At 43.4% G+C, this 14215-nt stretch overlaps 1 protein-coding gene across 1 annotated transcript in view; it reads right to left on the reverse strand.

The window, feature by feature from the left end:
• LRRK1 (leucine-rich repeat kinase 1) overlaps nucleotides 1-14215 on the reverse strand; it is a 78061-nt gene that overhangs the window by 26780 nt on the left and 37066 nt on the right. The window contains exons 10-16 of the mRNA XM_009702054.1: nucleotides 12782-12894; nucleotides 11563-11639; nucleotides 8071-8200; nucleotides 7424-7536; nucleotides 6250-6464; nucleotides 3947-4111; nucleotides 1700-1872 (exon numbers count right to left, since the gene is read on the reverse strand). Of these exons, the coding sequence (XP_009700356.1) occupies nucleotides 1700-1872; nucleotides 3947-4111; nucleotides 6250-6464; nucleotides 7424-7536; nucleotides 8071-8200; nucleotides 11563-11639; nucleotides 12782-12894 (986 nt within the window). The remainder of the gene's footprint in view (nucleotides 1-1699; nucleotides 1873-3946; nucleotides 4112-6249; nucleotides 6465-7423; nucleotides 7537-8070; nucleotides 8201-11562; nucleotides 11640-12781; nucleotides 12895-14215) is intronic.

The following is a 14215-nucleotide window of genomic DNA, read 5'->3' on the forward strand; positions in this document are numbered from 1 at the left end:
GCACACATCCTGGAAGGGACTGCACAAAGGAGGAAAACACTGTGCTCCAGCATTCACTGGAGATGTGTCCAGTTCTCCCCGCCTCAGATCAAAGAGGCATGATGATGACTACCAGACACCTTTTCCCACCCTCATTCTGGCCCTTGCTCAGCTGGATCCTGTGATCTGGGAATTGATGCTTAGATCCTAAAAGCTGGCCTTCATCATCTCCTTAACAGCTAAAAACCTGCTCTCTCCAGCTCCTACTATTTGTGGTCTTTTTGTGGGCTGGATAAGAACGGTTCTCTTCTACTCTCCCCAACAAAGGGTCTTTCTAACTGATCCTACACATGTTCCCATGGCAGACCGAAAATCCTTTTCTAAAGCAATATGCTTTATCTTAAACCTCAGCCATCAGTGGCACTGGGAAGCGTGCACTCACTGGGATGCTAGAGGACTGATAAAAGCACTCTGGGCTCACCCACACAAGGCTTTCACAATACACACTCCTCACACTCCTCCGGCTGCCCAGATCGCTGCTCAGAGGAGCCCCATCCTGGTGGACGATGGGGTGTGAAGGAGATGCATGGGAAGGAGGAGGTATGAAGGCACAACTTCAACTGCTAGGGAATGCAGGGGAAAAGGAAGGTGAAGAACATGCAGGATGTGTGGCAGGCTGAAAGAAAGTCCCCTTGAGAAAGAATGACTGAGATCATGTTAGGATGTTCCTGTGGTGATGGGAAAAGAGCCTTGAGGAGACCTACGGACAAAGCTTTCTCTTTCTCACTGTCAGTCTCTGTGCCTCAGACTGGGTCCCCGGTATTCCTCCTAACGGGAAAGAGCCAGCTGGGATGCCTGACACAGCGCTTCCCTCTGCAGAACAGAGCGTGGGAGGTCTCCTGATGACTTTGCCAGGCAGCAGATGCAAAGCGCTGGGGACATTGCAGCACCCTTCTTTCCTTGCCAGCCACCACCTGCTCTTGCCCCAGGCATCGGTGATTTCACACTCTTTGGTGCCAGCCTGCTGCACCCATGGTCCCTCCGTGCTGTGCACTCCCTTGGCTGACAGACCCACTTCTTTCCCAGCCGGAGAAGCCTCCTCTCCCCAAGGGCATTCTCCGTCAGCCGAGGAGGGAGCAGTGTCAGACTGCACGGCCTGACTGACACCAATCTTCCAGACAGCACCACCCATCTGTTATCACACCCGGAGAACTCAGATGGCATCGGTTTGGACTGCCGGGGGCTCAGGGGGCTGACCCACTCCTCGCCCTGCCAACACTACCATGTGAGCTGTGTTCTCCCATCAGGTAGCAAGAAGTTCCCACACAGCCTCCCCTTAACAAACCCCACGGCACCCGCCCTCTAACAGTCACGCTCTCAAGCTCTGCAGCGTTAATTACTCAATCTGTACCTTCTCTCCTTGTGACTAAAAAACTCTATCGCCATTCAATGGTGAGAAACCTGAGTGGAGCAGGAGCACTAAAACAGACTGGCCAAGGTCGTGACTTTGGAGCTTCCAGCTTTCAGACCCATGATCAGATCCCTGAGCAACACTAAACTTCTCTCTGATTATACTACGTTATCTCAGTCAAAAATAGATGATATGCAATGCTGACGAGTCTTTAAATCAGTTCTGTTGCCAAGGAGATCATCTATTACAAAATTGTTTAAAGTGATATAAAATAGAGTGACTGAGCTTCATAAAGACACAAGTACTTACTGCAGGTGCTTGAATGTGATATCTGGGAAGCCAGTTGCTCTGGATCCAGAGGGAGACCGACAGAGAGCCAAGACATACGCCCTCAGAGTTGCTATCCTCTCAACGCGGAACTTAGTTTCAATTAAATCAAGGTGTGTTCCTACCACTAACACCACTGAATTTGGAGCTTTGGCCTGTAAAAGAAAACGCTGACAATGATCTCATCCAGATTACGTCGTGGTAAATTCAGTGAGGACATGAAAAATATAATATTGAAGAGGGGGTAGTCATATACATTAATAAAATGGAATATATATATATATATACAATGGAGGCAACCTGTTGTGGCAGCTTGACAACAGCAACAAGTGATCTGAGTATTATGGAAGTTCTCCTGCAGAATATGTCTTAATCATCTGCTGCTACTGCAGAGCAGAAAACTGTTAGTTTGGGTCTATTGCATCAGGGTTTAACGTAAAGGGAGTTGCCATGTGGTATTAAGTTGCTATGAGTCAGCTAAATGATGGGAACTATATCCGCCCAGGCAAAGGAAAAGAAGTTAGCTTAACCTGCAGCCAGAAGATCTAACTTTGATATCCTGAAAAAGCCCAGTTACACTCTGAAATGGATACTTGGGGAAGTTATACAAACTTTTTCACTGGATGTATATGGAAAGGTAAGATAAACTGCTAGAAAAGTCTAAATCTACTTAATCTTGAATCAGTGCAAAGGAATGGATTAGATGATCTCGTGGTTTCTTCCAACCCTTCCATGATTCTAATTCAGCACTGGAACATATCCAGATTTCAGGGAACACACTGCCAAACGCAATGGGATTGCACAGGCTTAAGCAGGGATCAGCCTGCCGATCCAAATTACTTCAACCACAGAAGAATATTCAGACACAGAAATTATGCTTATTTGCAGTCAATCCCTTTCTCTCTTATGATGCCCACTGAAATCTCCTAACCTGAATGACACCAAACTCAAACCCTGTGCAGACACAGAGTGATGGCTGTATCAAACCAGACCAAAGGGCCCACTTGGCCCAATATTCTGCCTGGAGGCTAATGAAGAATAAAGGCACAGGGTAAGCATGTAGGGCTTTTCCCTGGTGTGTTCTCCCAGTATCCAGCAGCCTGCAGCTCACCAACTTCCTGAGCACGAGACAGTTTCTCTGAATTAATAGCACTTGATGGATTTTTCTTCCACCGGTCTGTTTTTTCAACTTCTGACACCCACAGCACACTGTAGTTCAAATAAATTCCACAGGTTAGCTTTCTGTTGTATTTAGGATACTTCCTGTTGTTTGTTTCAAAGCTACCATCTCATTATTTCATTTGATCTCTCCTAATTCTTCTATTGTAAAAGATCATGAACAAAGACTCCCTTGTGGTTTTCTCCTTAGCCCGCTAAGTCTACATGTGGCCCTCCTCATTTGCCTCTTTCCCAAGCTGAAGAGGCCTAATCTATTTAACTGCTGGGCACTCAGAAACTTTTCCATACTTTTAACCATCATGTTCATCTTTCTCTGTATCTCTTCTGATGCTACTGTGTGCTTGTTGGGATGTATTAAGGACACAGGCACATCACACATTTTTGAAATATCACAATTATGCTTTCAGCTTTGTTACCTAGTTTGGGTTTTTGATTGCTGCTGCCCATTAAGCTAGTATTTTTGTAATGTCAAGATATTTCTTTTTTGTGAGGCATTAGCTCAGAGCCCATTTTTGTGTATGTAATGTTAAGACAGATATCAAATAATAAACATTTACAAAAAATTATGAGCTTGATATTATAAAAATCATTCAAGATCAATGAATTCACTGCAGCTCTGAGTCTCAGCTGAGAGCTGTCTGGGAGATACTGTCTAGCTTACCTGAATCTAAAGTGTTAAAAACACAACCTCAAGACTAATGTGTGTCTAACCCACACAAGAAAGAAAATGCTTCAAACCCCCCTCAGTGCACAGTGTGGTCAAACACTAATTCCAAAATAAGTATGTTCAGCCTTACTTAGCAAAGCTTTATAAATCAGCTTTTGTTTCATTCTCTGATGTGTGTGAGGGAGAACAAACGATAAATTTAAACCATTAAATATAGTGATACGCCTACAGCGTAATGGAAAATTAATTCCAAAAGCTATGCAAAATTCATAGCTTGCAGAGTTTTTAAAAGCAGACCAAAAAGAATTTGTAATATCACATATCTGTGTGCTGAGCTACTACTTGATAAACAGATACCCCAGAGTCCACTAGTGACTTCTTACCTCAATGTTCAGCAACCAGAACTGTAAGTTTGCCACAGCTTCTTCCCCCAGTGCCAAGTTCCATACCACTATGTACAATGCTTTGTCTGTGAAGAAACACTGATTGACTGTAGACATGCTTGCTGGGCCTCCGATATCCCAGACATTGAACTCCACTGAATCAACCTACTTAGACAAAGAGAAGTGTTCAAATCAAACGGTTGCAGTAAATCACAGGGAGATAATAGCTGAAGTATAAACCTACGCCTGCATAATGTATGACACAAGAAGGGTTTCAATGTCCTAATTGTGCCTCCAGGAAAGATAAATCAACAAGCAATTGTTAAGCATGGCTACAACTTCCCCACAGGAAATCAAGACTAATTGCTTGCTGCTAAAACGATAGAGGTGCCCTTGATGCTGGTAAATCTCCAGTTAATGCTGTGGATTCTCCAGTACAAACAAGGGTCTCATTCTGAGCCCTGTATTTCACTGCATCTGGAATAGAAACTGTTTCGCCCTTGTCTGTGCCATGCTGGACAGGATCATTGTACCTACTTATCTGCCACTGTTACGGGGAACAGGAAACGCCCCGCTGAAATCACTTCCACTGAGCTCAGCCCTAATTGAGCCAAACAGAATATAGATGCTCCGGAGATGGGAAACTTCTCAAGCCTCTCATAAACACGTCCTGCATGTTGCTCAGAGGCTTCTGATGTGTGTGTCACACCAGAGACGGGCCAGAATTACAGCTACTGTAATGAGCTGTATGTCTGAGCTACAGACTCACTGATTTTGGGGGGAACGTGTGAATGGAGGCTTCTCTAGCTCTGGCTCTCTTCCATGTATCTCAGCATCCATTCCTCTGTGCAGCCCCACAACAGCACTAAGAGGGAGCGTGGCTCTTTGCTTAAACAGCATTCAGGCTCCTAGTTGCAGTAGGAAGCACCTACATACCTTGGAAGCTCTGTCCCTAAATCACTTGGTCCTGGGGAGGCAAGAAGCCAGTGACTGAGCAGAAAACCAAACCCTGTGGCTCTGTCCCTAAATCACAAGATGGCAAGAAACCAGTGACTGAGCAGAAAACCAAACCCTGTTCCAGACAGCATCCTCAGAGCATCATGTAACACTGAGTGGGCTCTGTTCAGTGATCCAGGTCCAAGTACTGACTGATCCCAAAAGACAAGTTACACTATGAGATTTGAGCAAGGAGGTAAGTATCTCAGGAAGTATCTCAGTAGGGGTCTAATGTCCTAGCAGAGTCCCAGTTTGAATTCTCCCAGAAACAGCTGGAAGAACTTCTATATTGTTTAAACCAAGCCCTAACTCGCACCAGGGCCACTTTGCTCATCCAAAAGACCTTCAGCAGTGGGTGCTTGTATGGAGAGACAGAGACTCAGAGGTAGGGACAAAAGCCCTTTCAGCATCTTGATCCCACTCCAGGTCTCTGATGCTGTCTAGGTTTTTACTTTACTCAATTGCTCTTCAACACAAAATGCACAAATCCCTTCTCCCACTAAAGTCTTCTCTTTAAAGAGTCAGGCTGTGCTTGGTCTTTTTCTTTCTGTCTCTGGCCTGGCACTCTTCGCTGTAGAATAGCTGAACTCAGCAGGCTCCTCTACCCCTTCCAAAACAGCCTGGTGGTCATGGATCTCATCCGGGAAGCGAGAGCCATGCACACCCTCAGCTCTGACAAGAACTCACAACCAATTCTGTTTGCTCTAATCCTTGTGTTACTATGCAGGCGGTGGACAGGGCCACCTACAAATGCCTGAATGAATGCAGTGCTGTCCAAAGGAGTTCAGTATGGGTCGACACACTCCCTGAATGAGTCATCTGAGATTTGAGTGTTTAAGGTATGCCATAGACATCCTGGATCAGAGGTCAGGCATCCTACCTTCCACCCACCTTCCCCACCTAGGACAGTTCTGATATCAAGGGAGTCCAGCTTTAGGTACTGATGTCCCATTTTTTGGCCCCAAATGAAAGGACAACCTGCTTTAGAGAAGTCAATTTAAAACATTCTCTCAGAATCAGTGACCAAAACCACCCAAGCTGGGCGAGCCAGAATTTAGGTAGTCTACACATGGCTCACTCTCTTAACGATACAAAGTTGAGTGCTCAGGAAAACAGAACTCTCCTCTAGTACCAACTGGAAACGAAACAGAGGAATTGTGATGGGTCTAAAAACACGTCACTTGCAAGGTCTGGCACACAGGTAATGGAAACTGTTCTTTGTAAAAGGGCAAGCAATTTCAGCCCAAAAGGGACACTGCAGGGCTCAAACATCCCACTGGGACTAAGGACCTTCGATTGTTTTTCACCTTTGCCTTGTGTCCCACTGGCCTGGGGAGCTCCCATTTTGTGGTACGTATGGTGGCATCACTGTGCATCATCTGAGGGACTTTTCCTGTCTGTAGGATCTCAATTAGTGTTGACTTTCCCTGTCGTGGAGGACCGATGACAATCATCTTCATCAGCTTACACTTCTCTGCTTTGCGCAGCTGTGCTCGTAAGTATGCCAGTACTGTTTTAGGGCCTATGACGGAGAAGTGAACAGGCTTTATCTATGGTTACGGGGGAGAAGTGAACAGGCTTTATCTATGGTTAGCAGTTACAAACGTACATATGTACAGCAGGACTGCACAAAACCTACTGCTGCAGACACATCATAAATGTACATATGTACAGCAGGATTGCACAAAACCTACTGCTGCAGACACATCAGCTGAATTAATATTTTCCCTGCAGTTTCGCCGTGGACTGAGACAACCCAGAGAATAAACAAAGAAACCTCTAATGGACAAACCTGAGACAGAGACCCCAGAAAAAGGTCACTGCTCTGAGACTCTACAATGGAGCACTGTAAGAAGAAACAAATGCTGTGGCTCATATGCTTCAGAAGCTCAAAGGAAACATAAAATACTAATTTAGTATTGGAAAATACTCAGTTTTTCCTTCTACTTTTATGCTTCCAGTTAAAATTAGATTTAGGCTCCAACAGTGTGCTGGAGAAGGAATAATTCCCAATAACTTTGTTCCCACAGGATTTTGTTATTAAAACACACAAAAAAGAAGACAGCATTGTAATAGATCCAAAAACCTAGCAGCTTACAATAAAGTCACTTCAATGTGACTGTGACTGCTGATCCTAAACACTTCAGTTTTCAGAAAGACCGTCTAAAGACTCTAAAATATCCACGTTCAGGAAGCAAGCCATGGAATTTATCCGGCATGCATACTGCAAATGAAATATTGTATTTATAAGTCATCATTCTAACATGTGATCAATCTTAAATTGATCATGTAACCAGAGCTTAGCACTGATTATCAAATTTGCAAATATGCAAATATGCGTAGGTTTCCCTATGCAATTCCAGTTAACCGCAACAAGGGCTTGGGCGCACACCGTCTGTTCCTGTTCAGGACCGTTAAAAGGAAGCGATTTTCCTTCTATGTTCAGTCAATTTAATAAAGAACACACAGGATCAGCCTTACCTTCTTTTCTGATCTCTGCAGGAACATTACTGATACTTAGTTCCTCGATATCCAGCTGCCAGAGATTAGCCAGCTGTCCAAGTTCTGGAGGAAGCTCTCGGATACCAGGGTTACTGTACAAAAACAAATAAATCTACCAACAACCAGGCTTTGTGTGTAAGTAGCTGCTCTCATGGACTCTCAGATTACACTATTCTCTCCTTGCAGAAATCTTCCATTAACATTTTAATAAGACTACTCAGCACTTTAATAGTAATTTCCATCCTAAAAGTGATGTATAACCTCAATTTATCCTCTGAGGCAGACAAGTGTAATCATCTTTACTGGATAGTTGAGGAAATAAAGGCAAAAATGAGGAGTTATTGACTCTAATGCTACAGAAGCTGACAGCAAAAAGCCAGAATGAACTAGAGGCACATTAGATTCCCAGGCCTGCGTTCAAAGCATTAGATCATCTTCCCTAATTCAAAAGGCGTGCTTCCTCCTTATCTAAAGCAAATGATGGGCAGAGTTCTAACAAGGGGCTGACTATTTCCAGCTTTTTGACTTCAAAAGCACTGGATATCTGGGGTGGGGCTCCACAGAAGACTGGTCACTAAAACAACATGGAAATAATACTGCATAGCTTTTCCAGGACACCGACTTACTTTCCTAAATAAAGTTCTGTTAAACCTTTCAGAAGGCAAACGGACTGTGGGACAGAGTCCAGTTGATTGTCGTTCAGATAAAGGACTTCCAGGGAATCACTCAGAAATGCTGGAAACTCCAAAAAAGGACCTGGAACAAGACAGGAAACAAATTGCACCTTTAAAACATAACAGGCACCAAGGCTCTCAACCAAGAGCATTCACCTTAACTTTGCAGGCAGGACACGAGGTCATGTTCCTTGGCAGGAACCACCATGAAGCAACAACAGAAAAACAAATGGCTTTCAATGGCAATCAAACATCAATGCTCACATCTCAATCTTTTAAAATCATGGTGATGCGCTTGTTTGAAGGTGACAGTCTCCAGGACTTCTGGGGTGCTCAGGGAGGAACTCTAGGCTTGCCAAGACAACTATACGTCAGAGGACAACTGACATTATATTTCCTGCTGTTGAATAGCTGGTAATACTTGTGAACGGCCCCTATTCCAGCCTAACAACTGGCAGTGAAAGGGCATACCAAGGGCACAATTGGTTCTCAACATATTTTTTCCATGTTGACTGAGAAAAGCCAGAAGATGGTCAGAATTTATGTTCAGGCTTCCACATTGCATCCCAGAGCAATTTATTATGGATTAAAGTCTATAACATCAGAGAAGAAAACCCAAACTGCAGCTGGCAGACTGCTAATCTATGTCGCCTCTAAAACACTGCTCGCATTTGCCCCTCTGTTCTGTTTTAGTCTGCAAGGTCTCAGAGCACTTCAGACTTCCTACACGGCTGAGCAGCAACCAGCGTATTTTGGGAGCAACCCAAGCAGTAAGAGCAACAACTGCATGGCTGAGCTGCTGCTGCTAGAGAGGTTCAAACAAAGGGAAATTCAGCTGGTTCCAAAGAGCATCATTTCACTCCACAAATTACTCCCGGGATAGCAGCATGAAAAGCTGCCATGAATTGTGTTGCTGTCTTAATAGTGTCACATGTATCTACCAAGAAGCATCCTGAAGTCAAGGAAAACTAGGCCACACAGGGACAAGCAGATTCTGAGTCTCTGATTAGGAAAGTACAACCAGCACCATCTACTGCCTCCAGGGTCAATAAAAGCAACTCCCTGTGATGCAAGACACACCCTTCCTCAAGGATAGGACAGTTGCACATCCACCAAGATCTTCTTCCCTTACAGAGAAGACTTGAGGAACTGTAACTAGACTTAGCCAAAAAAGAAAAAAAAAAAAAAAGAAAATGGAAGAGGTTGTCTCAGGAGAAAAGTCCCCAGTTCTAATATTATTAGCATTTCAAGCCTGAGCTATGATCAGAAAAGGAGTAAGATAGAGTCCCACTGTCTGCAGGGGTGTTTTATGTACATGACAGGACCGTCTGGTGTGGGCAGGGTGTCACAGTCCTCCTTTGAGTTTTCAAATAAAAAAAAAATAATCTTTGGGATTATTTTAGGAGAACAGCAGGCTTATTCATGGATTCAATTCACTTCCTTTCCGGCTCATCGCTGGACTTAAACTTTTCATTGTTCCTCTTCAGTACGCATCTAGGCACAGACAGATTTAGTCCCTCTTGGACACGTAGGAGCAAACACCTAAAATAGTAGCAATACTCTCAATTCACCAGAGAGTCTCAGGCAGAAAGGAGTGTACTATATTGGAAGCAAGCTTGAGGTGTTTATGAATTGTAATTATTTATTCATGAGTTATTTATGATTTCTCTGGCTTGAGCTCAAATTTTCTTTTAAAGAACTGTAGAAAAATTAAAACAAATCCCATCTTGAAAATATATTTTTGGATGAGTAAACGCCACCACCACCACACGCGTGTGCAAGGAGTTATTCTGAGATTTATCAATCAAATATAGTAAGCATCCATAAATTATTCTCTTTAAATAATCTAGACTTAAGTAAATAGCTTTGTTGGTAAAATCATATGAAAACCTGCCCCCCACCTCGCTAGGAGACTTCTGTGAGCAGCTGATGTACTCCAGCTTCTGTTTTCTCTCGATGTTCTTTAAATTCTTCGCCACATCCTCTAGTCTTACCAAGCTATACTTGGCAGAGGAATAGAGAAAAAAAGATGAGCTGGCTTTGCTCTGTCTCTGTGGCTATTCAACCGTGGCACCAGCCAGGTGGGGTACTCCACACCCTCCTGCAACCTGAGGCAACCTCAGGCAGCTCGAAGTTGCACCAGGGTATTACGTGCCAAGGGTTTTCAAATGGTACTAATGCAGAGACCACCTTCTCCCCCTTTATATAGAGGGGTCATGCTGGGTCTGCAGCATGTAGAAATTTCCATTAGGACAGCAATTCCCTTATGCAGCTGGTTTTAGCTGCCTTTGCTCACTCCTCCTGCCCTTCTCTCCCCATTGGGAAATGCTCCTGCAGCACTTCACAGAGAAGCTCTGAGGATGTCCGACTCCACGGATTCAGAAGATTCAAACTCCTTTTCCAATTCTTCTGTGTTCAGGATTTCACTGATGTCACAGCATTTCTATTTCCTACTTGCAAAACAGCGCAGACCAATCCTTTCTCCTCCTTAGGGTGAACATACAGGACTTGCTGCACAGCAGCCTCTACTTCCACGGACAGAAAAATGAGGTAGGATTAGCCTTGCCTGGAGGTCCAGGTAGAGCCTCTGCCTCCCAGATGAACAGATTGAGTTAGAACCTCCAGGTCTAACCTATAGCTATGGCTGTACTTGGTGCATTTCCCAATTTTACCCATTTACATTGACCTGAGATCACGCACAATTTTCAGGGGAACTGAGGAAAGCATTTGCTGCAGGAGAGCCTCTCCCTCCTGCGAGTAGCTGAGTGCCGCTCCGATGTGCGTCATGAAGACGCCAGCTCTATTCCACTCCATGATTTGCAAAGAATGCTTTAGAGCAAGCCATTCTTCAGGCAGCCGAGAATGAGAAAGCTGTCCAAGCGCTTTAAAATAAAACAAACAAACAAAAAGAAATGCAGATGAATCCCACAGAGAGCAGGAAGCAGTGCAAATATCTTCAGATACGCCTTTGTTCTCTCTGGGATTTTTGCGTGTGCTAATTCAGAACGTCTCTTCTGCTCTGCCCCAAACTGTGGGTGCAAATCACAGAGACAAGGGAAAACATGCAATTTACAAATTCAGCAACAGAATTTGTAATAAGTAAGAGCAATAAGACTAATTATGAGTTAATTTCCTTTAAACATACCAGTTAGTACTCTGGCTAAAAAGAATAACCTTCATGAAATGAAAAAAGTTCAGCTAAAAAACCAGGTTTCACTCATTCTTTATCTTTCTATATTGATGGTACCAACCAGCTGCATCATTTCTTTAGAAACACTTTATCTAAACACATTTCCTCTTAATTTAAATGCCGTTGTGCTTAAAATTGCAGATGAATTTATACTGATTTCCCTCCAGCCAAAGTCTACAGATTCCTGCTGCTTCACAGCTCACCTGGCATTCTCAGCACCTGCTTCCCCGCGTTTGCACTGCCATGTACCTTACCTGCCTCTGGGCCACAGCGCGCCCTGCTCTTCGTGTTGAAAAAGGGAATCCGCTTCGTTTTAAATCCCTCATCACTCCTGCGGGCCAAACAAAATGGTGACATGTGGAGAAAAGAGCTTGGACTCAGCAGTCGAGAACTGTGTGGGAGCTGCGTGCCCAGGACACTACGCGGTGCAGAGTCTGACCCCACTCAAGGCTGTGGGATTCACAGCACAGCTCTTAACTGGTTCCTGTCTGCTTTTGAGAGATGGGATTGAAACCCGCTGTGCAATCGCAGAGCTAGACTCCACCAACACTTGTCCAAGCCCAATGGTTTTCTTCTGGCAAATTAACAGAGCTCTGCAAGGCAGTGCTTTCAGCTCCCAGGGCGAGAGCACTTGACCCCCGACTTTATGGGTGTCAAGGTTAAGTAGGCTGTCAAACAGTAAATTGAACAAGCTTCACGAGAAGCACAGGAGAACCAACCTGCTGCCGTTCCCTGCTCTCACCAGAGACTCTCTGACAAGATGACCCAACAACACAACTCTGGAAATGCACTGAGACATTCAAAAACCAGAAATTTGTCTTTTGCAACTGAGACAGCATCTCGTAAGGACTCCAGAAAATTTGCTGGACAGGCACCCAAATGAGAAGATGCAAGTATGACACAATTCAATGCAGTTCTGGAGAAGATAAGGGACTTTTAACTGTCTATGTTAAATATCCCTATTGTAATTTCTAAATAGAAGAACATCACTCTTTCTTTGAATGACCTTATTAATATCAGTCTTCTCTATGAACTTGCAGCTGGTTACACTTCCATTTAAAAAACAAAGATTTTTCATTTTTTCCAAAACAATACTCCCACACTAACTACAAACTGCAGTCCAGCCACATGGTTTATGGTTAAGATATGCTCCCCCCAAACTGGCATTTGTAGTGATGAACCACACACTGGGTTAAAGAAATTTCTACATGCTTTGAAATTAAACTGCCATTATCAGTAATCTATCCACTTAATAAATGATATAGTGTGCTAAATGCCCAAAGAATCAGTAAAGGATAATTCATCACTGTCAGAGACACACAATATACTTAGAAACACGGTATATGGATACCAATGCCTTCTATACAGGTAATTAATTCACTACTGACACCCTTTGCATTACATGAGGGATGGGGTTTGCTATTATTTCTTTAGCTTTTGTTTTCTCAGACAAAATTTGAAAGAAGCACTTACTTCCCAAGTTGGTTTTTTGAAAGATCCAGTGATTTAAGTTGTTTGCAATTCCACTTATCTTGTGAAGGCAATGTAACTAACTGATTTCCCAGCAGTTTCAGGGACACCAAAGCCTAAAAGAGGAATAGCCTAGTGTTAGAAGACAGAGTCCATCAAACACACAGAAAGAGGATTTTTAGCATGGCTATTAAATAACAGAAACATGACAAAAGTACATCTTATTCCTCAGAACATCCTGTCCATGCTGCCTAGCATGCAAACATTTCCTTCTTGTCTCCAGCAAGTATATTTTCTGCACGAAGCAACACCACTATTAGTTCTGGGAGATTATTAGTCTGCTTGCTGACAGATGCAATTGGAAACAACCCATACAAGAGAACGTTGTACTTTCAGTGATGAAACCTTCCCAAATGGAAAAGAACAGCATGATTTGCCTATGCAGTATGCCACATACAGATGAAAAGTCTTACACATGTGTGCAAGCTAGTGTCAGAGCGGGCTTACATCTGTTGTGCATGCACAAAATCAACGTGCAAAATGTGAACTATTTCACACAAGGAGAATTTTTAATTGCTTTGCCATTACACGTCTATTAAAGTCGAAAGGATTTATACTAACTTTCCAAGATTTATACAAGTTACCTATCTACCTTTTTTTTTCCCCTCACACCAGAGACACAAATTGAAAAAACAAGATGTGAAGCTGATTAACACCATACCATTAACAACATACAGATAGGACTCAGCTGCAAATACCATAAATAAGGTTAAACACAAGCTCTCCTTTAAATTTAACTGAAATATAAAAGAAAAAAATGCAGTTCCCATTTAGATTTGTAAAGTTTATGCTCTCCCATCTGCCCTTAAAAATGACGTTGAGGCTCAAACGATCATTTTCACTTGGTTAAAATCCAATTTTCCACTGAAAAAGAGTCTATGCCCTTAAAAATGACGTTGAGGCTCAAATGATCATTTTCACTTGGTTGAAAATCCAATTTTCCACTGAAAAAGAGTCTTCTATGCAGAGTTTCTAACCACGCTTATTCTGCAAGTCCCCCCCATGAAAACTGAGATAAGCAGAACGTCAGCTGAGTTACCTCTGCCACAAGTACAGCACTATTAATGAATTATACCCCATGGAAATTATGTTTTACCAGCAGAGACTTCAGCTTCAAGTGCATTAAATGTTTTACGCGCTCCATATAATATAAAAGGTTTATGCCCCTTTTCATCAAGCAGGATTAACAATGTCTTACGAAGCCAGTCGGTTGGCCTTCCTCCCCCTTTCTCAGAGTGGAAAAATGAGGTATCCATGTGACATAAGCGATGGACAACGAGCAGTTGCTGCAACAGCAATTATCATGCCAAACGCTCCCTCTAGTGAGAGGAGAGAGGCAGCACTGGGTCTTGGTGGGACTTGGGGAAAGTAAAGCAA

This window comes from Cariama cristata, unplaced genomic scaffold (assembly GCF_000690535.1).
Source record: "Cariama cristata isolate BGI_N322 unplaced genomic scaffold, ASM69053v1 scaffold13166, whole genome shotgun sequence".
In the NCBI taxonomy this organism is placed as follows: Eukaryota; Metazoa; Chordata; class Aves; order Cariamiformes; family Cariamidae; genus Cariama; species Cariama cristata.